Source organism: Bubalus kerabau, chromosome 5, assembly GCF_029407905.1.
Source record: "Bubalus kerabau isolate K-KA32 ecotype Philippines breed swamp buffalo chromosome 5, PCC_UOA_SB_1v2, whole genome shotgun sequence".
In the NCBI taxonomy this organism is placed as follows: domain Eukaryota; kingdom Metazoa; phylum Chordata; class Mammalia; order Artiodactyla; family Bovidae; genus Bubalus; species Bubalus kerabau.
In genome coordinates this window covers 80,567,296-80,594,379 of record NC_073628.1, presented here as the reverse complement: position 1 = coordinate 80,594,379, position 27,084 = coordinate 80,567,296, and the positions used below count along the sequence as shown (strand labels likewise).

Genomic DNA, 27,084 nt, shown 5'->3' with positions numbered 1-27,084 from the left:
CTGGATCCAGGGCGCCCCATGCACCCAGCATCCGCGTCCCTCCCTCCCGACTCCCCAAGTCCTTGGGTCCGCTATATTCTTCCTCGTCAAACGGACACTTTCGCCTGTCCCCGCAGCAGCAGAGGAGCCTCAAGATTCGAGCAGGACCGCCGCTAGCCAGAAAGAACAAAAAGGTTACCTGGGCTGAGGGGGCGGGACCGGCCTGGTGGGCGGGGCCTGCCCGGGGGCGGGGCCGGCGAGGTCTTCCGGCCCCCGCGTGGGGCTCAGCTTCTGCGACTGCGAGGAGCGAGCCGAGGTGTGCGAGGCGTGGGCAGACTTCCCCGGAGGTGAGAGCTCTGCAGCAGACGAGGGCAGGTCAGGGCTGCTGGCCCCCGGCAGGGACGGGGCGGGGGCCCGGAGCCCCCAGAGGGGCGGGGAGCCAGCCACCTGTGACCACCGGGCGCCTCTTCCACCGGCAGAGGTGTCCTGGGTTGTTTACAGCTCCCCTCTTGCGCCCCGGGCGCCCATTCCCTGGACCCATTCCCTGGACCTCGCTCTTGGCTTCTCGAGGGGCATCCCTGGGGGAAGGGAGAAAGGGGGAGCACGTGGATACCTTGCCAGCGGGACTCTGGAAACTTTGGCTGTGAGGAAGTCACTTGCACCTCCACCTTTGAACAGCTATCAGACTTTATCCTTTTCACTTTCGTCCCCACCCTGAGAAGGGCAGGTGGCTTCACTATCTTCCTTAGAAAAGGGAAATAGCCACCTTCAGCAGGACCACTGGAAATACCAGAAAGTTACTGAGCTGCTCAACAAAAGGCCTTGAACCCCCACATCTCCACCCCCATAACACCAGGTAGAGCAGCCTGGCAAAGACTCTGAGGTAAATAGTTTAAAATGAAAAATCTGCTTGTGAAGATAAGAGCATAGTGGCAACACTCCTGTGAAACCACAGATGGAATGATATTTTTTTAAGGGGTGAAGATGGGGATAGTGGATTGTCATGGGGTGAGGGGTGTTGTCCCAGCAAGTCCGTTGAGGCCGTGTTTTGAACACCTGTCCAGCACCTGGACCCAGAAGCAAGCAGGTAATCCCAGTGTCCTTCAGATAGGTGCTCTTGCTGGACGATGACCCAGCGCATATGGTGTCGTCAGGTGGTCTGGGATGCTGCCCTCTTGCTCAGTGCCTGGAAGAGGCTGATAGTGATCACACACTGATAGAGAGCTGCCTCGGGGAGCAGCCAGGCCCTGGCCAAGTGTGTGTCATTCGATCACTTCTGCCTGCATTTACTCAGCCAGGCTGAGTATTGACCAATCTGTCCAAGGACTCCTAGACTCTCAGACTCACTTCATCCTTGTGCTTGTGGACAGAAGGCAGTGGCCAGCAGCGTCCCGCTGTGCCCTGCATCCGCGTCCCTCCCTCCCGACCTGGGGATGGCACAGCCCATCAGAAAGGAAACCTTGGAAGAGGAACCTGGGAGAAGGTCTGTGGGGCTCAATGCTGATCCCCGACTTGTGGGATTGTGGGGACATTCCAGAGGGTTCCCAGAGGAGGGAACCAGGCCAACGCTAGTTACTGAGTGTATTTTAACAATCCCTCTGACCACACCCCTGCATATCACCCTTCTGGTGCTCCTATTCTAAATGACTGAGCAGAATCATCCATTCCCTTGGGTATTAGAGCTCTGAGTAGATCGAAAATCTTTTAGAGTCTGTGGTTTGAATGCAGAGCCATCCCTGCCAGCTTTGGGTGTTTGTTTTTAAGGAGGCAAGGCTTCCGAGAAGTTGTATCCCAGAGCTTTCTTTGTTTATTTCCCTGTCTCCGGAAGTTTGGGTTTCTGAGTGCTGAAATCAAAATAGTCCTGTTTGTCTATTCCTGCTCACAGACTCGGAGAGCAAGAAAACACTGAAATGTGAAATGACTGAATCCACTATCTTTGTTTCCCTTTTTGTTTTGTGGGAAAGAATGCAGAAAGCAGATGGAAATCTTCAGCCAGGTCACAAGCTTTGGGAATTCCCAGTTCTGTTTTTGCAGTGCCTTCCCCGACATGGGGGCTATGACTTACAGTGTGCTCGGCTCTATGGGACCAACTCAGGTTGGTTGAGGGAACATTCCTGCCCTTTAGAGGCTTCGAGGTTCAGGGGAGGAGAGAAACCAGCACCTGTGTAACAGAGAGCAATCAAGTGAAATTGTGTGGCATGGTCTGCTGGTTCAAAGAAGATAGCCCGTGTGGTCTGGAAAAGGCAGAGAGGCTCTGGGAGCTGCTTAGTCTTCAGCTGCATTTAGAAACAATGGTCAGGCACCAGGCAAGGCAAAGGGGGAAAAGCCCCTGAAGCTCAGAATAAGCAAAGGCACTCTCTCTCCCCTTCCCCACGCAGCCCATATTCTCTGCCTTCCTTCCCGGCTCCGCCTCCTGCCACTGTCAGGCGCCCTCTGCCACACTGACCTCATGCCATTCTGACCAGGCCTCTTCTGTATGCCTCTCTTTCCTTGCACTTGCTGTCCTGTGCCCAGGATTCTCTCTTTTGGGGAATCCTCTGTGTTTTGTTTGGAGGTGGGGAGCATATTTTTGGCTCTTTTCTTTGGCCACAGCATGGCACGTGGGATCTTATTTCCCCAACCAGGGATCAAACTCTCATCCTTTGCATTGGATGCTCAGAGTCTTAACCACTGAACCACCAGGCTAGTCCCTCTTCTCCATTTGTATATTCTTTTCATGTATACAAACACACACACACAAACATTTCCCATCAGGGAAGTCCCCGGAATCCTCTGGTTTTTAGGAAGCATAAATAGCATCTCAAATAGCACCTTTCCCAAGGAAGACTTCCCTGGCTGGCCGCTCCCCTGGTCTTCAGGCAGAGTTGGAGGGCTCCTCCTTCCCCTCCACTGCCCCCTGACCAAACACCTACTGAAGTCTATACACTCTGTGTTGCGCAGTTGGCTTGAGGGGTTTTGCCCCACCAGCTGAGGCTGGGCTGTGTCTTGCTCATCTAGCAGTCCACTCAGTGTCTGGGACATAGCAGACAGCACTCAGTAAATGATTCCTGATTGAAATTCAGCCATAGGTGGGCACCAGGAAGCACCTCACTTACTTGTGGGTTAAGTGCTATTATTGGGAATTTAAAGACTGGATAAGCTTGGTGGAGGAATTTGGGTTTAATTCAGTGGCAGTACTTAAAGCCCTTAGCAGCCCTGGGAAGATCCCCTGGAGAAGGGAATGACAACTCACTCCAGTATTCTTGCCTGGAGAATCCCCATGGACAGAGGAGCCTGGTGGGCTACCACATGCAATCACAAGAGTCGGACACAACTTAGTGACTAAACCACCACCACTGCCTCTGAACAGACTGCAACGTCCTTCTTGATCTGGCCCCAGGGTGTCCTCTCCAGCCTCCCTTCCCACCAGTTCACACCCTGAACTTACACTTCAATCTTATGAACCAGTTGGATCACAGCAGACTCAGGCCCGGGCTCCCTGTCTCCCTTGACTCTGCCGTTTGACAGCCTCTGCCAGGAAGGCCCACTGCTGTTGAGAGCTTACCCTTCCCCATCCATAGCACTCAGCGTCTGGATCCCCTGAGTGTAGAGGTCCCTCAAGCTGGGTTTGCATGTCCTCCTCTGGGCCTCACTGCCTGCCAGCACATCCTCTCACAGCATCATGCCCTCTTGTGGGTGCCTCCTGCTCCTGACCCTTAGCTCCCAGGTCACTTGGGCTGGGTTTATCCTTGATGAAGCCCTCTCAGCTAACAACTTTCTTGGGAGAGCGTGCCCAATAAACAGGCATTGGATAGAAAGCTGAACCATCCATCCAATGCCTGTTCATGCCATTTCCACTGGTTGGAATTGTAAAAGCAAGGACAACATGAGAGATGTTTGAAAGGAAAAAAGTAAGACTTGGTGATGAGCAATATGAAGAAGGAAAACAGAAGGTTGGCATATAATCCCGCGAGGCAGGGGGAATTGGACTCAGGGAAGGTCCACTCCATGACTCTGAGTGCCATGCAAAAATGTTTCTATTTTCTGGAGGATTTTCAAAATCCAAAATACTGTTAAGTCACCTTGCATCTAAAGTTATTGCAGGATGCGCAAGTGGGGATGTCCTTTAATCAGCAGAAAAGTGCACTTGAGTGCAGATGTGGTCAGGGTTAGAGGGAGGTGACAGGAGCTCAGAGAGGACGGTCCAGCTTGTGAAAGCCAATGAAACCACTGCAGGAAGAAGCTAAGCTGAGGTCTTGGGGAGAACCTATATTCTGGGGGTGGTGGTGGGAGAGAGGAACGGGTAGAAAACAGAAAGAGAAAAGAAAATCAAAGAAGCCAAGGGAGGAGATAGTTCAAGAAGAGATGCGTGGCCAAAGCTGTCTGTGCCAAAAAGAACAGCGATTCAAACAAAAACAGATGAGAAGGAGGCGAGCTTTGAGAGTGTCACTCCCATAGGAAAGCCAGATCTCATGGGGTCAAAAGAGGCTGATTAATGGGCAGTGGAAACATTGGGCGGAGTCTTCAGACCTCACATCTGTGGAATTTGGCCATGGCAAAAGGATAGATTTTTTTCTCAGCAGGAAGTGGGGAGTGGTCATGTCAAGAGAGGATAGTTTTGTTTGTTTTGTAAGAGATCTAACCACAGTTCCCTGCAGGAGGGAAGAGCCCATGTATGCTAAGGAATATGGATGAATTGCCCGGCTCACATTGGTTGTGTTTCATTTAACCTTGCTCCCCAACAGTTGCCCCAGGGAACTCTCATTTGGGGTAAGCTCCCAAGCCATGGTACTGCCGAATCCAAGGAGATGATGTTGCAACCTGGAAGCAGTTGGTCCTCACCTCCCTGACGCATGGTAAACTCATCTCCAGTGCCCCAAACTTGACTTTGCTTCATAATGGTGCGGGCCAGATGTTTTCTCCTTGACTGTGCACAAATTCATGACACCAGTAATAATAGCAGACACACAAACAGCATTTACTCTGAGCCAGACACAGTCATGGGGTCGCACAGAGTCGGACACGACTGAAGCGACTTAGCAGCAGCAGCAGCAGACACTGTTCTGTGTCCCTGTAAAATAGGTCTTGTTATTATTCTTATTTTTCTGATGACAAAAATGAGGCCCAGGGAGCTCACCCAATGACACAGTGGTGAGGGGGGAGCAGGGTTCCAACTGGGTGTGTCTGGCTTCAGGGTCTGTGTACTTAAAGTGAAAAGAAAGTGAAGTCGCTCAGTCATGTCCGACTCTTTGTGACCCCATGGACTGTAGCCCACCAGTCTCCTCCATCCATGGGATTCTCCAGGCAAGAGTACTCAAACCACTACATTAATTCAGGGTGAGCAGCTCATGCTTTGCTGTAGATGGATGTCTGTGATTCCAGCTTTATTGCGGAATTCTTAATCATGGTGCTGCTGACAGCGTGACTTATCCAAGGTCACCAAACCCATTTATCTATCTATCTCTTCATTGTGGGTTAGACTAGCTTTTCTAGTCATAAATAATTTAATCATCAATAAATATCTACCATGTGCAGGACACTGCCAGCAGCCCAGAAATATGACCTACATGTGTCATCTCATTGAATCCTCATAACCACTCTATTCTGTAGACAGGGCAACTGAGCCAGCATTTGAAGGTGGCCATAATGAAGGCCATAATAAATCCACCTGCAATATGGGAGACCTGGGTTCAATTCCTGGGTTGGGAAGATCCCCTAGAGAAAGGAAAGGCTAGCTACTCCAGTATTTTGGCCTGGAGAATTCCATGGACTATATAGTCCATGGGGTTGCAAAGAGTCGGACATGACTGAGTGACTTTCACTTTCAAGTGCTTTACAATATCGTGTTGGTTTCTGCCATACATCAACAGGAACCTGGATGTGGACCATTTTGGGCTTCCCTAGTGGCTCAGATGGTAAAGCATCTGCCTGCAGTGGAGGAGACCTAGGTTCGATCCTTGGGTCAGGAAGATCCCCTGGAGAAGGAAATGGCATTTCCTTCTCCAGCATCCCTGCCTGGAAAACTTGATGGTCGGAGGAGCCTGATAGGTTACAGTCCATGGGGTCACAAAGAGTCGAACATGACTAAGCGACTTCACTTTCACTTTTCATAATGAAGGCAAGATGGAAAACCACTTTCAGCCCTAAGTTTCTGTGTTCTGAGGTTCATGGTCAGAGACTTAACTGGTTCTAGAGAATTCCAAGGCTAACTTTATTTTCTTTCTCAACACACACAAGGTTTGCGAGTATGAATCAGTAACATGCTCAGTTGTGCAAGAAATACTGCCCTGCCTTTTATTTTGTAGCAATCAACTTAATATTAGTTTGCAGTCTTTGTCTCATCAGGCTGGCAAGAATAGAAAACACCCCAGGGTGGTGTCACGATTTCTGGATCTTATGCAGTGCTGAGAGCTCAGGGTGGGGTTGCGGGGGATCCTGCTCACCAGTCTGATCCACTCAGGTTACCACTGAGAAGGCTGCTGACCCCGCCTCCCTGGTGGTCTCTGCTATTTTTGGACTGACCAGCCAGACCCTAGGGGCTTGCCAAAGTCCTGTCCTCCCAGGACCCCCAGACCTCTCTTCCTTTCCTGTTTCTTCCAGACCTCCTTGCTTTGCCCCTCCAACTTCACTCCTCTCAAGACCTCCTGGAAAAGCCTCTGTGTCCTGGACCTAAGTCCCTGTTTTGGAAATGAAAGCCAGAAGATTCTGCAAGTTACTCCTGAGTTATATAACTAGCCTGGGGCAGTGATGTCAGGAGATTGTAGAGGATGGAAGTGGGCAGAGGAAGGTGGAAATACATGGAGGGGGGAAAGTTTTCTACTCTTAAAAGATGATCTAGCCACAGGAGCTGTCCCCTCTGAGAGTAAATTTCTAGGTAGGAAAAAGTTGCTATTTGAGGCCAGGATATACGTGTGTGCCTGCTAAGTCACTACAGTCGTGTCCAACTCTGAGACCCCATGGAGTGTAGCCCGCCAGGCTCCTCTGTCCATGGGGTTCTCCAGGCAAGAATACTGGAGTGAGTTGCCATGCCTTCTCCAGGAGATCTTCCCAACCCAGGAATCGAACCCACAGCTCATATGTCTTATCTTCTGCTTTGGTAGGTGGGGTCTTGACCACTAGCACCACCTGGGATGCGCCCAGATATATGTAAATCCATTTTATTTATCCATTTTATTGGTACACCCCTTGTGGCTCAGCTCGTAAAGATTCCATCTGCAATGTGGGAGACCTGGGTTAGATCCCTGGGTTGGGAAGATCCCCTGGAGGTGGGAAAGGCCACCCACTCCTGTATTCTGGCCTGGAGAATTCCATGGACTGTATAGTCTATGGGGTTGCAAAGAGTTGGACACGACTGAGTGACTTTCACAAGACCATTATTTTCCATAGATATTTTTAAGATTGTCTATAATAGATTCAAAAATTTGCCAAAAAGTAGGGGAGGTGATTGTGTCCTGGTCTGTGATGGCTCTCATGACACTCAGCAAATCTCATTAGATAATTTGAAGGTTTCCAGGCTATGAAAATGCTTCTAGTTCAAACTGCCCATCAAACACATACAAAAACAGGACAAGGAAAGTTAAATTTGTCAAGGATACCCAGGTGATGGCCAAAGCAGAGCTAGAAACCAGCTTTCCCCTCTCCCAGCCCAGAGCTCTTGCTCAGTGATCCCAGCCCAGTGATCTCATGCATCTTTTAAAGAATCACCCACAGGGCAGAGGAGCCCAGTTTCTTGCTGACTCCACCCTCATTCAGCAGGGAACACAGCCCACCTTGGGTAGCTGGTCCAGGCTGCTTCCACACTCCACGGACCTCGCCCCTGAATGCCGGGCACATGGCAAGAATGTGTCCTTATAACAGGGGTGTGTTTCCCAGCCCTGCCTGTCCTGCTCCCGTCTTGGGGCACCACCAGTGAAATCATCCTTCCTCCTCTGCACCTGGCAGGCCCAGAGATGGGGGACCCCTCTGCCTGGCCCAACTCCCTCCCTCTCCCTTCCCTTATCTCTGCCCAGGCTTGATTCAGCTGCAGAGCAGGCATGATTCTACCAGCCCGGGAAGGTTTCTCATGATGCTTTTGTTAACCCAGCACAGCCTGCAGATCCCTCCCCGGACAGTTCTGAAGTGTTTTGTCCTCTCTCCTCACATTTGCATCCTCTGTGTCTAAGGGATCATAGTTTAATAAGGTTTCTCTTCACCATGCCTCTCCCCAAGTGCTTCCAATTTACATCACAATCCAAATGATTTTTGCTGCACTTAGTGGATTGTCTGTGTCATTACTTTCAGGGGATGCAGTATCAGATTTCCCAGCTTGCCCTCTGCTCAGGCTCCTGACCTTGCAGCTGCCTATCTTTCTTGGCAGTTTATTTTGCCCATGAACACTCAGTTTAGCTGAGTTGCATTCAGGGAGACTGTCAGTCTTATATGTTAATTTTCTAATTGAGAATGTTGTGCTGCCTGAGGAAGACAGGCAACTAAGTCAGTAACTGTTAAGTGTCAGACTCTTTGCAACCCCCTGGACTATAGCCCGCCAGGCTACTCTGTGGAATTCTCCAGGCAACAATGAGTGGGTTGCCATTCCCTTCTACAGGGGATCTTCCTGACCCAAGGATTGAACCCGAGTCGCCTGTATTGAAGGCAGACTCTACCGTCTGAGCCACCAGGGAAGTCAATGCCTTGGTGAGCTGTCTTTTCCCAAGGATTTTTAGATGTGTCATGCTAGTTATTAGGTTTTAATAACTGTTCAGATGGAATTATTTCTTGCAGTCAGGTGCTTTAAAACTGGGTGCCAAAGAGTTTATAATGAGCAGACAGAAGAGAAGCCATTTCGTACCTGAGCCATTTTGGTTTTCATCCTGTCTCCGTGCCTCTGGATGGTTTGTGGGGACTACCACCTGGAGATAGTAAAGACTATAAGGAAAGCTTTTACATTAATTTCCCATGAGTGCAGAAAAGAGAAACACCAAATCACGCCAGTGTACTGAGAAATTCTGTTTCCTTCTCTCCCTGTTTCCCTTGAGTGGTTTCCAAAAGGAATACATTTTTGGTGAGGTGCAGTTGGATAAATGATGTCTGTCTACTAAAGAAGCAAGAAATATTAGAGGATTATGCATCAATAACTGGTTCTCCGTTCGGGCACTAGAGTCTCCTCAGAAGCCGCTGAATATGCTTCCCTGGGGAAGGAGAAACTGTTATTGTTGCCATTGTATAGATGATTAAGTTGGTGCTCAGAGAGGTTAAGCACTTCCTCGAGGTCACACATCCATTAAATTGTGGAGTTAGGATTTGAATCCAGCTACACACTTAGTTGTCATTTTGACCTTTCCCCGCAAATCAAAATTGTGTACACTGCCCAACAGATTCAGAACCTCAAAGGATGTGGGGGTGGGGTTGAGGGTGGATAATTCCTTCTAAGGTACGTGCTAGGAAAGAAAATACATCACACTTCTATTTTGAAATTCAGTCGCAGCCTCCTCTCCCTATGCTCCAGGAATGGCCAGCCTGCCAGGAGCGTTTGCATGCTCTCTAAGCTTAAGCAAGCAATAGGAACTTCTCCGCAGGGCTCAGTTCAGAGCCATTGTGGCCTCCACATTCCTCAGCCCAGACTTTCCGGAGGCCCTCAGAGGGCTCCTGCCTCGGTCTCCGCCCTTTGTGCGTCCCCTACTGGTATCCAGGAGAGGCACCTGTGCTGGAGCCAGAGAAATGGTACCCAAGCTTTCCTGTTTTCTGGTTGTTGCTTAGTTGCTAAGTCGTTTCCTCAGCTCCAAGTAAAATGATGTGACCTGCCCAGCTCCCTTCCCTCTGAAACGTCAAATAACCCTCCTCAAGCAAACAGCCGATGTTTCAGTCTTCAGGACTGAGAAGAATTGGGAGTGAATGTATGGTCCCCGCTTCTCCAAAGTGATCATGCAACATCCTGTTTATACATCATCCCCGGGGGGTTTGAGGCGGCCTGAGTAGTGAGCAGTGAGGGCCATAATAGAGCTCTTAGCGCTCATGATCACTGAACTAGCATTATCAGTATTACCTGGAGGCTTGTTAGAAATGCAGAATCTCAGGTCCTCCCCCAAACCAGCTTGAGTCAGAATCTGCACTTCAGCAAGATCTCTGGGTGATTCATATGCAAATCATCTTTGGAGGCTCTGTATCTCTTTTGCAGTGTCCACAATTTTTATTTTTTGAAGATCAAAATGACAAGTTTACAGCTGGATTCAAATCCTAGCTCTGCAGTGCGATGGTTATGTGACCTTAAGCACATACTCAACCTCCGAGCCACAGTTTACTCATCTATAAAACAGTGAAAAGAACTGTATGGCGTCCTTAACTTTCAGGACCTATCTCATCCTAAATCTGAGACTCAATAACTGCCCAACATCTCCTAGATCAGCCATAATTTACCTAGTTGTACTGCTTAGAAACGTCAAACTCGGATGGCAAACTGAGCTCTTTCCCTAGAAACCTGCAAGCTCTCTGCTCACTGTGGGGTAGATGATGGACTATTCCCATCCTTTGTGTGAGCCCCTGGAAAATGACCTCAGAATTGTCTTGAAGGGGACAGCTGGGTCATTTCCTCCCGACCACCATGACAATAAAGATGGAGTGGATTGTGAAAGCATGGAGTTCCCTCCACAGAGTGACAAGGGAGAGAGCCTCCCCACCCAACTCCTTGACCCAGAGGTGGACCTGAGATTTCTCCAGGTCCCTTCAGCTCTGATGTTCCACATGCCTCAGTTTACAAAAGGGTTTTGATCTTTTCCAATTCCACTTAATCAGGGACACACTCAACGTTTTAAATTTCCCCACAGATAAAAATCGCTGTGTGGCATAGAAAACCATCTCCATAATGTTCGCTGCTTCTCCCTCCTAATTAGCTTTCCTGTTCTCCCTTAGGAAAGCAAAAACTCTTTCTCCTAATTCACCAGAAAAACACTGACCACCATCTTCTCTGCGAGGAGGTTGGCAGAGTCTTAGGAACTAAAGCCTTTAAACAATCAGGGACCTCATATCTCTAGAATAAGAACACATCAGAAGCCCCTTGTGCTGGGACTGGAGGTAAGTACTCCTGATGAAAATCGCCCTCCTTCAGAATATGAATGGGAAACAGCTCACCGGATGCTTCAGTTGTGCTGTGTGCCTCGGGGGTACTACTTGAGCAAAACTGGTCCTTGCCCTCAGGAGATGGGCAGGCTGGAGGAGGAATGTGGTGATGAAAATGCCATCGTGGACATGTCCACAGAACCAGGGCAGGAGATAAAGCACTTGTGGGAATATGAGAACCGTTTCATGGAAGAGTTGGCCTCAGGGGTAGCCTGTGTGGGGTGAGTTGGGGTTGGGTAAACAGATGAGATGGGGACAAGCACCCCATGCCCAGGATCAGTAGAAGCAGAGAAGCTGGATGGAGGCCACACTAGGAGAAGGCGAGTTATCTGCGGAGCCCAGGCCAGACTAGAAAAGCCAGAAGGTAGATTGTCTGGAGTTTCCCCCTCTGGCCAATGAAAGGGTTCAGGCACTAAGGGACCCCTCTAATCAGCCATTTCAGGAATAGATTAGAGTCCATGTGGAGTCTTGCCCCCTGAAGGGTTGGATCATTGTGGTCAGGAGGAACCAGAAGTTTTCTGGTCAGAGCCGTGCCTCCTACAAGCTCCCTTGTGTAGCTGAGTGAGAGATGCAGGTTTGGGGGTAAGACTTGCTGTGGGTGTGGGTAGGGGGTCAGTCACTGCAGCAGCCTGGACAGGAGGCAGCAGCAACCCAAACAGCTGGAAGTAAGGGGAATTGATGCTGGTGGTGGTGTCCTGACATGAACGTCACAGGACTAGCCACCATCTGCACTGATGTACTTGAGGCTTCTTTCAGTGGGGGATTAAGGAAGCTGATCTGACTTTACCCACCTCTTTAGAGTTTCGTATGTACTGAAGATGGAAATAAGGATCCACAACCAAAGATGAATAGAGCACAGTGTTTGATGAGTCAGAAAGGCTACAGCCCCAAGTGCTCTGAATGTGGAGGAAATGCTACAGATGCCCAAGAGGATATTTCAAGCTATGTCCAGATGTGGAAGAAGAAGGAGGGGCATGCTCCCTCTCAGAGGCTATTGTAAGCACAGATAACCACTCCCAGGTAGGATGGGAGAGAGCAGATGAGATGGGGCTGCTCCAAAGGGCCCCAGGTTCCCCCCATCTGGACCAGCCCATCCAAGGAACCCAGAGCACAGACCTGCCCTCATCGCCCTGGTAGCTGGCCCTGCAGGTCATGAAGACAGAGCAGGACCCAGAGGCAGGACGTGACAAATTGATTCATTCAGCAGATATTTACAAAATAAGCTACAAACCAGTAAGCTTAAGGGCTTCCCAGGTGGCTCAGTAGTAAAGAATCTGCCTGCCAATGCAGAAGACACAGGTTCAATTCCTGAGTGGGGAAGATCTCCTGGAGGAGGAAATGGCAACCCCCTCCAGTATTCTTGCCAGGATAATCCCATGGACAGAGGAGCCTGGCGGGCTACAGCCCATGGGGTCCCAGAGTCAGACACGACTGAGCACGCGCACAAGGTGTATCGTGAGCCTGGCAGCTGATGTGGACAGTCTCCTAGAAGAGATCTGGTCTCAGGTCTGCAGCTCTGAGGAAAGGTGGCGGGAACCCCTGCAGGTATGCGTAGGTTCTAGACCAGCAAGTTGTATCAGACTCAGCTCATTTCCATCCTGACAGCATTACCAGCTTCCAGCAGCCCTGGGAATGCAGCAAGGCATTTGACTGAGTCTCTCGTGATCTCCCCTGCCACCCCATGACACATGAAAGGGAAGTTTCTTGCTGGGCTAGATGTACGAGACCAGCTTTGTATCAAGGCATCATGCGACAGAGAGATGCAAACAGACCCTAAGGAGACCACCAGGTGCCAGCAAGTCAGTAAACCATTCTCTGAGGGCACACCAGCGCATAGAGACCCACTGCACTGATTTTCTGCTCCCTCTTTGGAGAACAGTCATCAGTTACCAGGCTTTGCCCTGCTGTGTTAACCATGATGCCCACGGAAGCTGCTGCTGACTGTCTCTGCTCAGGCGTGTAATGGGTCTGAGGAAAAGGGTGGGTGGGGAGCACACTTTCCTTTTTGTTTGCATGAATGAACTGCCAGGGCCTGCCAGTGGAGCACCTTTTGCCCCAGGTATGCACAAGCGAGCCTCCCTCTGTGGCTGCACCAGCCTAAGCGGGCTCTGCTTCTGACCCACCACGCTCTCTGCACGCCAAAGCCCACCTCCCAGTGGCTTTGCATGGTGCTCCCACCAGGACGGGCCTTGAGCCCCCTGGTGGGCCTTGCTGAGGGACACAGGGAGTCAACGGGTGGCTGCAGCATATGCCAGGTCAAGAGCCAGGCCTTTCTGGACTCCCCTGGTGGCTCAGTAGATAAGAATCCTCCTGCCAATGCAGGAGGCACGGGTTTGATCCCTGATCCGGGCAGATCCCACATGCTGTGGAGCAGCTAAGCCCATGCACCACAGCTACTGAAGCCTGTGTGCCCTAGAGCCCGTGCTCCGCAGCAAGAGAAGCCACTGCAGAGAGAAGCCTGTGCCCCACGACAAACAGTAGCCCCACTCGCTGCAACTAGAGAACGCCTGTGTGCCGCAGTGAAGACCCAGTGCAGCCATAAATAAATAAATAATTTTTTAGAAAGAAAATAGTTTACAAAAACAAAGGGAGCCGGGACTTTTTCTCCTGGAAATAGGAAGCAAGGTTTCAGTGGCTTCTGAGAGGGCCGAGGCCAGGCAGGATGGGCGGGGAAACCAGCAGAGGTTTGCAATTACCCCTGGGGGTAGGAGAGGGGTGACCGCACGGTTGGATTCTGCGTATTTGTGTGAGCACCAGTGTGGTTCCTCCCAACAGAACTATAGCCACCGGGTGTAGGCATGCAGCGGGCAGGCAGCTGGTGTAGACAGACTGGAGAGAAGAGCAAGGAGGCATCCGGGTTGAAGGTATTGGCAGAGGGTCTGAAGAGAAGGTCCATGGGGTGTAGAATGATGGGGAGGTGGAAAGGGCAGATGCATTTGAAGAGCAGAGAAGGTTTGAGAAGGATCAGGAGGCCATCAGAGAGTCAGCCTAGTGGAAGGAAGGGCCCAGGAGACCTGGAAGGGGGAGGGTCATGCTGAGTGCACGGGTGAGAAGTTAGCATTTTCAAAGGGGTCATCTCGGGAAGGAGTGACTGTGGGGTGAGGTGGACCTTCACTTGGAGCTGAAGGGGGTGAACGGCTGAGAGGTTCACCTTCCCCCAGGAGCCCATCCCTTTGTGACCAAGGGGAAGTGACCACAGAGCCGCAGATGAAGACCCAGAGGTGGGCTGCAGCAGTCCTCCCACACTGACAGCCACACCGGAGTCACTGCGTTTAGAGGGGAGTCAGAGCTGTGTGGCCCTAAGTAAGCTACTTAACTTCTCTGGGCCTTAGTTTTCTCATGTGTATAATGGTACCTTCTCAGGTAGCTCAGTAGGTAAAGAATCTGTTTGCAATGCAGGAGATGCCGGTTTGATTGGGTTGGGTTGGGAAGATCCCCTAGAGGAGGGCATGGCAACCCACTCCAGTATTCTTGCCTGGAGAATCCCATGGACAGAGGAGCCTGAACTCCCACATAGGGTGGCAAAGAGTCAGACACGACTAAAGCAACTGAGCACACAGAGACTTGGGAGGATGCAGAAAGGGAGGAAGCTCAGAGCTCTGTGGGCATGAGGTATCCACTCTGTGGTATTGTAGTTATTAGGATATACTTCTTTCCTCCCTCCAGACTCGAGTCCAGTGGTTCTCAGATGTGAATGTGCATCAGAACCACCCAGAGGGCTTGATAGAGCAGCATGCCAGGCCATGCCCCAGAGCTTCTGATTCAGGAGGTAGGGGAGGGGGGCCAGGTAGCACTGATGTTGCTGGTGCGAGGACACCTCTTGGGCATCACTGCTCTAGAGTATCTGCAGACCATGAGACCTTGGCAGGCAGAGGACCCCCAACATCCTGCAGTGACCAGCACAGAGCCCGGGCCTGGGCCTGGGAGGAGTGACTCCAGGACGAGCACAGATTCTCAATACAGCAGCTGGTCACCATGAGAAGAGGTGGTGTTGAGTGAAAAAAAGGTCACTCGGGAAGAGCCTCGAAATTATGGTGGTTTGTGCGAAAGCTGGATTTGTATCTGGGGAGCAAACGCTGAGGTTCACAGCGAAGCAGTCACCATGCGTTTTATTGGAACTGCTGTCAGAGGCAGAACACTGGTCTGGAAGGACCACGGCCCTGGCGACACTGCTAGCTTCAGAGTGCTCATTTGCTGGCTTGTTCCAATGACGTGATGCTGTGTCCTGCATCTGGAGAGCACGTTTGCCCTGGGAAGATCACCGTGTCCACTGGCCTTGAGCCTTTTCCCGAGGCTGAACTTGAATGTCTCCCCATGTGGACTTGGTCCAGGATGTTTATTGTTCTGTGAACCCAGGAGAAACCCTCCCCAGCACCCATTTGGAAATGAATTAACTGTTTTGCTCAGGCAGCGATTGGTTCTCCATGCCCGGTGCTCCGGCCTCCTGCCAGATGTGGGCCATCACCTGCCAGGAGAAACGTCCTCTCTCCAGCCTTGCGGCCAAGCTCGGAATCCCAGGTGCAGCCAAACAGCCCATTATGAATATTATTTGTTAAGAACCAAGTATTAAATTAGCACAGGAGCAGTCCTGGCCTGGGCCAGCAGGATTTGCCAGCCAAGTGTGGTGCCCGGGGAGCAGAGACGCCCCTGGGTAGGCTTCCCTGCTTCCCGCAGAGACACCAAGGCTGGTAACTCACCCACGCCGAGGCCAGCGGCTCTGCTAGGCAGGCAATTAAGTCAAGAAAGGGAACCCGCTCTGCTGACAGCTGGGATTAAAGCTAAATGAATTCAACTCAGAGAAAAGGGCTGCGACCCTTCTCCCTCTGGTCTCATTATCTTAATTAACAGTGTTTGGCAGGAGTATTGAGGCCTGCATTGATCGAGCTGCTCCTGTTACCCCTCAGAGCCCTGGACACAGTGAGCCTCAGTAATAAAACCCCAATTCTCAACAGCCCTCTGAATTTCTTTCCAGCTCTCTTCCTCTAAGAAAAGCATGGGGTTTCTGACTTGGAGGGGGTCCTTTAGACCAGGGTTTCTCAGAGTGTGTGGCCTGAGGACCACTCTCCTCAAAGTATCTGGCATATGGTGATAAAATGCTCTTCCCCAGCTCCATGAGACCTATCCAGCTGAATCTCCAGGAGTCAGACTCTAGGAGAGGTGGTATTACTTTTTTCTCTTTAATTTTATTTTCTGATTGTGGTCAAATATATTTGACATTGTACATGCATGCTAAGTCACTTCAGTCATGTCTGACTCTTGTAGCAAATTAGGCTCCTCTGTCCATGGATTCTCCAGGCAAGAATACTGGAGCGGGTTGCCATGCCGCTTCCTGATGCAGGGATTAAAACCGCCTCTCCTGCAGCTCTTACATTGCAGGCAGCTTCTTTACTGCTTAGCCACCAGGGAAGCCCATACTTGACATTAAGGACATTCATACTGTAGATGGTGGCTCAAACAGTAAAGAATCTGCCTGCAATTCAGGAGACCCGGGTTCAATCCCTGTTTCGGGAAGATCCCCTGGAGAAGGGAATGGCAACCCACTCTAGTATTCTTGCCTGGAGAATCCCATGGAGAGAGGAGCCTGGTGGGCTACAGTCCATGGGATCACAGAGTCGTACATGACTGAGCATTCATTTCCAGAAATTTCTCATCATCGCAAACGGAAACTCTGAACCTACAAAACCATAATTCCCCACCCCTCCCTCCAACACCTGGAAACGTCTATTCACTTTTTGTCTCTCTGAATTTGACTAATCTAAGTCCCTCATATAAGTGGAATCAAATAGTATGTGTCTTTTGTGATTCACTTATTTCATGCAGAGTATCTTTAAGGTTTACACATGTTGTTGAAGCGTGTGCCAGCTTTTTCCTCTGTTTCTAATAATATTCCGTTTTATGGATGTACCACATTATCTTTGCATCTATCAGTGGACATTTGGGGCATTCCTACCTGTTGGCTGTTGTGCATAATGCAGTTATGAGTGTGGTGTGCAAATACCTGTACCGGTTCTAAGGTACCGTCAAACTTGCAGCCATGTGAGCCTACCTTCCAAAACTGGAATCATCAGGAGAGATTTGACAACTCAGGATGCCCTAGCCACACCCTAGACCAACCAAATCACCCATAGATGGAATCCAGTTCCTGTATTTTATTTTAACTCCCCCAGTGGTTCCGATGTATGGCTAAGTTAGAGAACCATGGGTTTATACCAGTGATTCTAAAATTTGGGTGTGTACAAAATCCAGTTACTTGTTAAGAGTACACACCCCTGAGAGTCTCTTTTAACTGGTCTATGGGAAGCCTGAGCTTCAGTGCTCAAAGCTCTTCAGGTGGTTCTCATATGTCACCAGAGTTGAGGCCGTCTCTCATTCAGTCTCTCATTGAGACAGGAACCTGCCGAGGCTGCTGGAGGTGACACTCTCTGCCCAAGGTTCTGAGCCCTTTGGCACCTGAGTCTGCACTGGTCCCCAGAGCTGATTCCTGAGCCAGTCCCACGAGTTCTCCAGACTCTGCCACACAGGTGCAGAGGATAGCTCATATATGGAATCTCCTTTTGTCCTACTCTTAATTTGAACTGTTAGCCTTGAATGAGAACTGGGTGTTCTGTTATAATGCTTGCTGTGAAATAACAACTTTGTTCCAACACGACTGACACATTAAGGAACAGTATTGCTGTATTAGGGAAGATGATTCATATATTAGGGAACAGCATGAATTTATTAGTGAACGTGAAATTTGCATTTGCTGATGTGCCGTTTCTTAAGCTTTCATGGAGAAAACGACCCAGCCGAACCAAACTACATGTGACGAGGGAAAAGATCTCAGAAACCTGCCAGCGACCTTCACACTCCGTGTGTGCTTTGAGCGGACACCCATCCCCAACTGGTGTTCCACTTCCCGATACCAAATAGCCCCCTCCTCCCAGCACCTCACAGTAGCTCCCGCGCAGCACCCCTCAGGCCTTTTCCAAGGAAAGGGATATATCTTGCAGTGTGTGTGCACATATTTCTTATCCACATACATGTATAAAATGGTGCTACCATTTTCATTAGGTTTTTTAGGTGCTGCTGATGAAGGCTTTGCGTGCTGTGTGCGGCCCTCTTTTCCCCCAGAAGTCCTGTGGTTTTATTGTGTGATTTTGCATAGCGGAGCGATTTTTAGGAAGGACTGAGTATATCGCCTGATGGCGGAACTAACAGTGTCCGTACGCGTCGATTCTCACCATCTTTTTACTAATAGTTTAGGAGCGCACTGCCAGGCTGCTCTATCTGCTGCCACTGAGAACTCACTCCAGACACCCCTGGAGGGCGCCCTCCTCTGCGGGGTCGGCAGCTGCTGCCAGCAACCAGCTGCTCTGGGATCAAGAAGCAATGAGCCCTGTCTGGCACAGGCTTCTTCCAGGCTTTACCCCAACACACTGTCATCCCTCTTGCTCCCTTTGGCTTCAACCCACTTAGGGTCTGGACTTTTAGGTCACTTGATCTTTTTTTCTTGGGTTCCCTAAGTCCACACCTGCTGCCCACCCTGTCTCACAGCCTGCCTTCACTCTGGAAGCTCATCTTTCTGACATTTGGTCTGAAACAATTCTATGGCCTGGTTCCCACCTTGAAACTAGATTTGCCCTCATAGAGGGCATTCATTCGTATTTCATTCATTCATTCATTCATATTCATTCATTCGTATTCGACCCATTTTGGATCCTGGTTCTCATTCCAGGACACCCCTTCCTGGGATGGTCCCTCTTCCTAGCTTCTGTCTTTATGAATAACCCCTCCAGACTCCTGTTGGCTCACCAGGTCACCTGGCTCCTGTACTCATGTGTCCTGCCACCTGACCTGTAGAAGTCTGCTTCAGAGACGAAGATGTAGCTATTTCACACTTTGCTGTATTTCATAAGAAAATAGGTCTGTAGTATGTCTTCGTAGCATGACATGAACCCAAATGATTTTCTTTAATATCTGTTTGTTCAACTGGCCTATCTTGCTGTTTAATTTTAGCTTCCCTGTGATAGACTTGAAAATTGAGTGTATTGAACATGTGTTGTTTGGGACTTTTCTTTCACTTGCTGTTACCATGAATTCAAGGTCAAGCTGCCTAGTACAGTGTCAACATTTGGAGGCCAGCCCTGAGTGGTCCATGAAGAAACAGGATTGAAACTAGACATCTTAACTCTGTTATTCTGAACTGGCGTTCTCACTCCCATGTCTCTGCAAGGATTTTCCTGTCAGGTTACATAAGACGAGAATTCATTCTGATGTTTGAATAAAGCAACAGCCACAAAACTGTCAGCAGCTTGGGGGCCAAGCTAGTTCTTTCCTGCAAATATCAGTTCAGTATCAGAACACATTTATCTTACAGTCATTTAAAATCCTCATTGGTGAAATCAAAGTCTCCATTCTCTTTTCTTCTAAAACAGAGGTTAACAAACTACGGTATTTGGACTGCAAAGCCTAAAATATTCACCATTTGGCCCTTTACAGAAAAAGTTTCCCAAGCCCTGTTCTAGAACGTAAAACCTGGTGGTGGGTATATGTAAACCAAGGGTTTTCCTCATGAGATTGAAAGGGGTAGCCTTCAGGAGAACAGTGAACCCTCTGAACTCAGGTACAAAATTTGGTTTATGTTGCAAACGTGCATTTTTGGAGAGAGGCTTGGTCTATTGTGTTCACCACTAAAACAGTGCCAGACACAGATGCTCAGCAAAAATTAACTGAGTAAGTTATTGAGGAGGAGGGTGTGGCAGAGACAGGCAAGAACCAGATGAAGGAAGTCTTTGCAGGATTTTATTCCCAGAGCAGTGGGAGGAGGAGGAAGGGGGTCTGTGCGGAGGCGTGGTATCTTCTGGGTTATGTTTCTGAAAGAACACCCTGGCTGCTGTTTGGGAAACAGAGGGTAAGACTGGAAATGAGAGAGATCAGTGAGAACTCTCAAGAGATGGGAGCTTGAACCGAGTAGACTTGGGAGGTAAAACTGACATGACTTGCTAACATTGGGGGTGACATTTCAGAGAACAAAGGTGACTCAGCTGTTGTTACCCTGAGCCCATGGGTGGGAATGGCAGAGAAATTAAGAGCCTTGATAAACATTCTCACCAAGTTCTTTCCTATGATTCTCAAGTGCCTGGTTTGGGGGTTATTTTTAATAGTAGGTTATATTTAATTACTACCAACTGGAAATGGTTTAATTTCAAATGTGAAATGGCAATGGTTATTTTTCATCTCATGGTATACATGAGTATACCATGCCCCCAACTCTTTTCTTTTAATTTAATGAATTTATTTATTTTTGGCTGCCTTGGATCTTTGTTGCTGCTTGTGGGTTCAGTAGTTGTGGCACATGGGCTTAGTTGCCCCACGGCATGTGGCATCTTCCCAGACCAGGGATGAAACCCATGTCTCCTGCCCTGGCAGGCAGGTTCTTAACCACTGGACCACCAGCGAAGTCTTGCTGGCTTACTGTTAACGTGGCCTGCTTTTGATACTTTGGGTCAACTCAGGAGTTGATGTCTCCTTCTGATCAGCTGTAAATTGTGTGTCAGAGCCTCCAAGGTGCTGTGGAAACCCTACCACAAATCACCCCCAATACAACAAAGCCTCTTCAGAGCCTGCAGGTGATCCAGGGCCAGCGCCTCCTCTGGTGCCATGGCCTCTTCATGCTGTCTACCCAGATATGGAAACCGAACCAGGGATGTTTTCATAAACCAGAGCCCTCTTGTTTCTTTCTTTACTCTCCCCCTCACTCTGCCCTCTGAACCATGTAGCTCCTTCCTTACCTTCCAGCAGAGGCCTTCTGATACAACACGTAGCTCAAGTTGAGTACTTGGCAGGCACCAGCTGGAGGTGCCATGCCGGTGGGTAGAGGTGAAGCTCTCTAGGGGCCCTCGTGCACCCTCTGTACCCTCACAGCTCCCAGCACAGCACTGAGAACATAAGCGGACACCTTCATTCGGCGCCTTTTGCCGCTCTGTACAAGCAAATGCTCAACACAGACAGACAGTGAATTTACCTGTTGGACTAGGTAAGGGGTCTGGGTTTTGTTTAGTTGTATGCTCACGTGGTCACACAAGTGCCAGGCATGCAGTTGGTGCTTAGTGCATCCTTATTAAACTGAAAAATGGTGTACCCAATTTTTACATGATGAGCTATACTGTGTAGGAAGTGAGGATGGATAAATAGAGATGACTTAGTATCTTTGGCAGATTAGAGGGGAAAGAAAAATCAGTGGATTTATTTTCTAGTCCTCAGCAGAGGCTGCCTTGGGATAGGAATGGGGTCCCTGGCTGGGGTGAAGTTCAAATATATCTCTTCCTAATGTTTTCCCCAACTTCCATCAGCAGATCTTGAATGAATGAATTCACAACCTTATGAATGAATGCTGAGTTATCACAAAGATTAAATAAAGTATTTCTGAAGTACTTACAACCATGCTTGCTATGTAAAAAAAAAAAAAAAAAAGCAACATAATAGATAAAAAGAGAGAAAAGCTCTGTCTGCACCACACAGTATCTGCCAATAGGCATGGCCATGGACCCAGAGGAACACAGGGTCTAAGAAGCAACCACATCACAAAGGGGTCCCCCAGGCCCTAAGCATCCTCAAGGCTGTTGCTCAGTGCCTTGAGCTTAGATGTCTGTGTCTTTACTCTCCCTTCTTCTCCATAGGATCATGGGAGACTGCCTTGACCTTCTCTTAGGAGTTGTACTCCTGACCAGTCCTGCACTTGGAATTTCTTCCTGCTTCTTCGATGGTTGGAGAGCCATCTATCTTTCCTGCAACCTCACCCAAGTGCCCCAGGTCCCCAACACCACCAAGAGCCTCCTGCTCAGCTTCAACTATATCAGGACAGTCACAACCGCATCCTTCCCCTTCCTGGAGCAGTTGCAGCTGCTGGAGCTGGGAACTCAGTTTACCCCCTTGACCATTTACAGAGAAGCCTTCCGAAACCTGCCCAATCTCAGGATCCTAGACCTGGGTGGAAGTCAGATAGACTTCTTGCATCCAGATGCTTTTCAGGGACTGCCCCACCTCACTGAACTTCGACTGTTTTTCTGTGGTCTCTCCGATGCTGTATTAAAAGATGGTTATTTCAGAAATTTGGCATCTTTGACTCACTTGGACCTATCCAAAAATAAAATTCAGAGTCTTTACCTTCATCCCTCATTCCGGGAACTGAATTCCTTGAAGTCCATTGATTTTTCCCTCAACCAAATACCTATTGTATGTGAGCAGGAGTTCAAACCCCTCCAAGGGAAAACACTCTCCTTCTTAAGCCTTGCTGATAACCACCTGTACAGCAGGGTCTCAGTGGACTGGAAGAAGTGTCTGAACCCATTCAGAAACATGGTCCTGGAAACCCTAGATGTTTCTGGCAATGGCTGGGGGGTGGACATCATGAGAAACTTCAGCAATGCCATCAATGGGAGCCAGATTTTCTCTTTGGTTCTTACTCATCACATTATGGGTTCTTCATTTGGCTTCTCCAACCTGAAGGATCCTGACTACCACACCTTTGCTGGGCTGGCCAGGAGCTCGATGATACAGCTGGACATTTCACATGGGTATATCTTCTCCCTGAACTTCCGAGTCTTTGAGACACTCCAGGAGCTGAAGGAACTAAACCTCGCCTACAACAAGATAAACAGTATTTCGAGGAATGCGTTTTATGGACTCGACAACCTCCAAGTTCTCAATATATCATATAACCTTCTTGGGGAATTATATAATTATGATTTCGATGGACTACCTAAGGTGGCCTATATTGACCTGCAGAAGAATCACATTGGGATCATTCAGGACAAAACATTCAAATTCCTGGGGAAATTAAATACCTTGGACCTCCGGGATAATGCTCTTAAAACAATTTATTTTCTTCCAAGCATTCGTAATATCTTCTTAAGTGGCAATAAGCTGATGACTTTGCCAAATATCCCACTTACAGCCAATTTCATCCAATTATCAGAGAATAGGCTAGAAAATCTGAATGATCTCTACTTCCTTCTCCAGGTACCTCATCTCCAGATTCTCATTTTAAATCAAAATCGCTTTTCCTTTTGTCACCAAAACCATGCCCCTTCAGAGAATTCCAGCCTAGAAAAGCTTTACCTTGGAGAAAATATGTTGCAACTTGCCTGGGAAACTGGGTCATGTTGGAATATTTTTAAGGGGCTTTCTCATCTCCAACTCCTCTATCTAAATAAAAACTACCTGAATTTCCTTCCACCAGGAGTATTTCATCATCTGACTGCACTGAGGGGACTCAGCCTCAAAGACAACAGGCTGACTGTTCTTTTTCCTGGCGACTTACCTGCTAACTTAGAGATCCTGGATATATCTGGAAACCAGCTCCTCTCTCCTGATCCTGATTTATTTGCATCACTGAGTGCCATAGACATAACTCATAACAATTTCATCTGTGAGTGTGAACTTAGTGCTTTTATCCATTGGCTCAATCAAACCAATATCACAATAGCTGGATCTCCAGCAGACATGTACTGCATGTACCCAAACTCTCTGGCTGGGGTTTCCATTTACAGTCTTTCCACAGAAAGTTGTGAAGAAGAAGAAGTTTTAGAGTCCCTAAAGTTTTCCCTTTTCATCTTGGTCACTGTCACCTTGACTGTGTTCCTCGTGATCACCCTCATGGTTACTAAGTTCAGGGGGTTTTGGTTCATCTGTTATAAGAAAGCCCAGAGTCTGCTGTTCAAGGACCCCATCAAGGGAAGAGAATCAGATATGTACAAATACGATGCCTATTTGTGCTTCAGTAGCAAAGACTTTGAATGGGTGCAGAATGCTTTGCTCAAACACCTGGATGTCCAGTACAACAGCCAAAACAGATTTAACCTGTGCTTTGAAGAAAGAGACTTTATGCCTGGGGAAAACCACATTGCCAACATCCAGGATGCCGTGTGGAGCAGCAGAAAGACTGTCTGTCTCGTGAGCAGACACTTCCTTAGAGACGGGTGGTGCCTCGAAGCCTTCAGTTATGCCCAGAGCAGGTGCTTAGCTGACCTCAGTGGCGCCCTCATCATGGTGGTGGTGGGGTCCCTGTCCCAGTTCCATCTGATGAAGCATCAGTCCATCAGAGGGTTCGTCCAGAAACGGCAGTACTTGAGGTGGCCTGAGGATCTCCAGGATGTTGACTGGTTTCTCAATAAACTCTCTCAATGCATTCTAAAGAAAGAAAAGGAAAGGAAGAAAGACAGTACTATTCAGCTGCAAAATGTAACCACCATCTCCTAGGCAAAGGAGCAGTTTCCACTTATCGCAAGCCACAGATAACTCTGTACCTTTTATTTCCACCAGTTACCATTTGCATACCTTTGTGTTCAGTTGCTTGGTCATGTCCTACTCTTTGCGACCCCATGGACTGTAGCCCACCAGGCGCCTCTGTTCATGGGATTTCCTAGGCAAGAATACTGGAGTGGTTTGCCATTTCCTCCTCCAGGGGATCTTCGTGACCCAGGGATCGAACCCAAGTCTCCTGTGTCTCTTGTATTAGCAGGCAGAGTCTTTACCACTGAGCCACCTAGGAAGCCCTTAAGTTGCCATTTGGGGGTCCTTTATGGAGTTGTTGTTTTCCTACAATGAAAAGAACATAAATCTCCTTGATTTTCATAGCAACACAATGTTTTGTCTTGCCAACGTCCAAATGGAAAGTAATAGATCTAGAAAATTGCAACTGCCCCCAGCAGTTCTTACTCTGCATTGGTTTCCTTTCAGAACCAGTAACACTGATCTCTCCCATTGCATCGACTACAGGATATATCCTCTGCATGGCAAGGGCACCTTGGGAGAAGTTACAGATGGCTGACACCCTTTCTCTAGCATTCGTTTCCAGAAGGGGGCTGGTCAGTGATTCTGAGGGCTCTGTGCCTAGCACAACAACACTAAATAGAAAACAAACAGAAAAAGAGGCATGGTTCCTACTATTACCCTGAGAACAATGCCATTGCTCAGTACAGGTCATGCCCAGTCTCAGGGATCAGAGTGGCCCCAAAGAAGCCAGCATGAGAATGACTAGATCTCCTGAGGCCTTATTGCCTTACTTCTTCTTACCTCTTGGATCTAACCCTAGTGGGCCATGGACGTTCTTTTTGGCTTGCAACCTTTATTTCAACCTGGCTTTCAAGGCTTTTATTTCACCAGCCTATTTCAGCTTTATTTCCCCCCATACTTCATTTATCGACCACTCATGCTGTTGCAGAAAGAAATTGGACCTGGACCCAGAACTTGGTTTGACCTCTGATTCTGCTGCTCCCGAGCTGTGTGGCCTTGAGCACATTATACACCTTCACTGGGCTTGTTTTCTCATCTGTAGGTGTGATCCTCTCTACCTCACAGAGTTGACGCGAGAGTTAAATCCACCAAGAATGTCAGGGTGTCTCAGATCTTATCTTTAGCCACCCTAATGGCCATAAGAGGGTCTCCACACCAAGGAGGGCCTTCTGGAGGCAGTTGTGATTTCTTAGAATTTGTATTCTTTTTTATCTTAAGAAAAATCTATGTGTATTTTGTATTTTTTAGATTGATTTTAATAATAAATGTTTTTCTGCAAAAGCATTCAGTTCAGTTCAGTTCAGTTGCTCAGTTGTGTCCGACTCTTTGTGACCCCATGAACTGCAGCACGCCAAGCCTCCCTGTCCATCACCAACTCCTGGAGTTTACCCAAACTCATGTCCATAGAGTTGGTGATGCCATCCAGCCATCTCATCCTCTGTTGTCCCCTTCTCCTCCTGCCCCCAATCCCTCCCAGCATCAGGGTCTTTTCCAATGAGTCAACTCTTCGCATGAGGTGGCCAAAGTATTGGAGTTTCAGCTTTAGCATCAGTCTTTTCAATGAACACCCAGGACTGATCTCATTTAGAATGGACTGGTTGGATCTCCTTGCAGTCCAAGGGACTCTCAAGAGTCTTCTCCAACACCACAGTTCAAAAGCATCAATTCTTCGGTGCTCAGCTTTCTTCACAGTCCAACTCTCACATCCATACATGACCACTGGAAAAACCATAGCCTTGACTAGACTGACTTTTGTTGGCAAAGTAATGAAAGCTTTTGAATGTGCTATCAGGTTGGTCATAACTTTCCTTCCAAGGAGCAAGCCTCTTTTAATTTCATGGCTGCAATCACCATCTGCAGTTATTTTGGACCCCAGAAAAATAGTCAGCCACTGTTTCCATATCTATTTCCCATGAAGTGATGGGACCAGATGCCATGATCTTCGTTTTCTGAATGTTGAGTTTTAAGCCAACTTTTTCACTCTCCTCTTTCACTTTCATCAAGAGGCTTTTTAGTTCCTCTTCACTTTCTGCCATAAGAGTGGTGTCATCTGCATATCTGAGGTTATTGATATTTCTCCCGGCAATCTTGATTCCAGCTTATGCTTCTTCCAGCCCAGCATTTCTCATGATGTACTCTGCATGTAAGTTAAATAAGCAGGGTGACAATATACAGCCTTGACGTACTCCTTTTCCTATTTGGAACCAGTCTGTTGTTCCATGTCCAGTTCGAACTTCTTCCTGACCTGCATACAGATTTCTCAAGAGGCAGGTCAGGTGGTCTGGTATGCCCATCTCTTTCAGAATTTTCCACAGTTTATTGTGATCCACACAATCAAAGGCTTTGGCATAGTCAATAAAGCAGAAACATGTTTTTCTGGAACTCTCTTGCTTTTTTGATGATCCATCGGATGTTGGCAATTTGATCTCTGGTTCCTCTGCCTAATACAACTTAAATCAAGGAAGGTGTGCCAAAGTTACCCCTGGCTTCCCAAATGGTGTCCTCCAAATCCAACCCAGCTTGGGACTTGTACATCACGTGTCACTCACTTCCCTTCACTGCCTGCCCCCCATCCTAACACCAACACACACTCACACACTAGCTGTTGTCATCCCAGCTTCTTGGAGCCCCTCTGATCTATGAAAATGAGCTTGTCTTACTCAAGAATAGCATTATTCTTATGCACACACACACCCCCACTCTGCCCCTTTCTTCTGGAATGTTCTCCCATCACTGCAATCCATCCAGCCCACCAAG

The 27,084-nt window shown here is 48.5% G+C and overlaps 1 protein-coding gene across 2 annotated transcripts; it reads left to right on the top strand.

Annotated features, from left to right (window-relative positions):
• Positions 1–258: 258 nt before the first annotated feature.
• On the top strand, positions 259–25,552 carry TLR5 (toll like receptor 5). 2 transcript variants are annotated; one of them, XM_055581957.1, is made up of 3 exons: positions 259–326; positions 10,843–11,004; positions 21,711–25,552. In XM_055581957.1, exon 3 carries the CDS (start codon positions 21,715–21,717, stop codon positions 24,289–24,291), a length of 2,577 nt encoding a protein of 858 aa, XP_055437932.1. In that variant the 5' UTR covers positions 259–326; positions 10,843–11,004; positions 21,711–21,714; the 3' UTR covers positions 24,292–25,552. The 2 variants fall into 2 exon arrangements, with proteins under 2 accessions (XP_055437932.1, XP_055437933.1); XM_055581958.1 differs by lacking the exon at positions 10,843–11,004 and having other exon boundaries at positions 291–326.
• Positions 25,553–27,084: the final 1,532 nt, after the last annotated feature.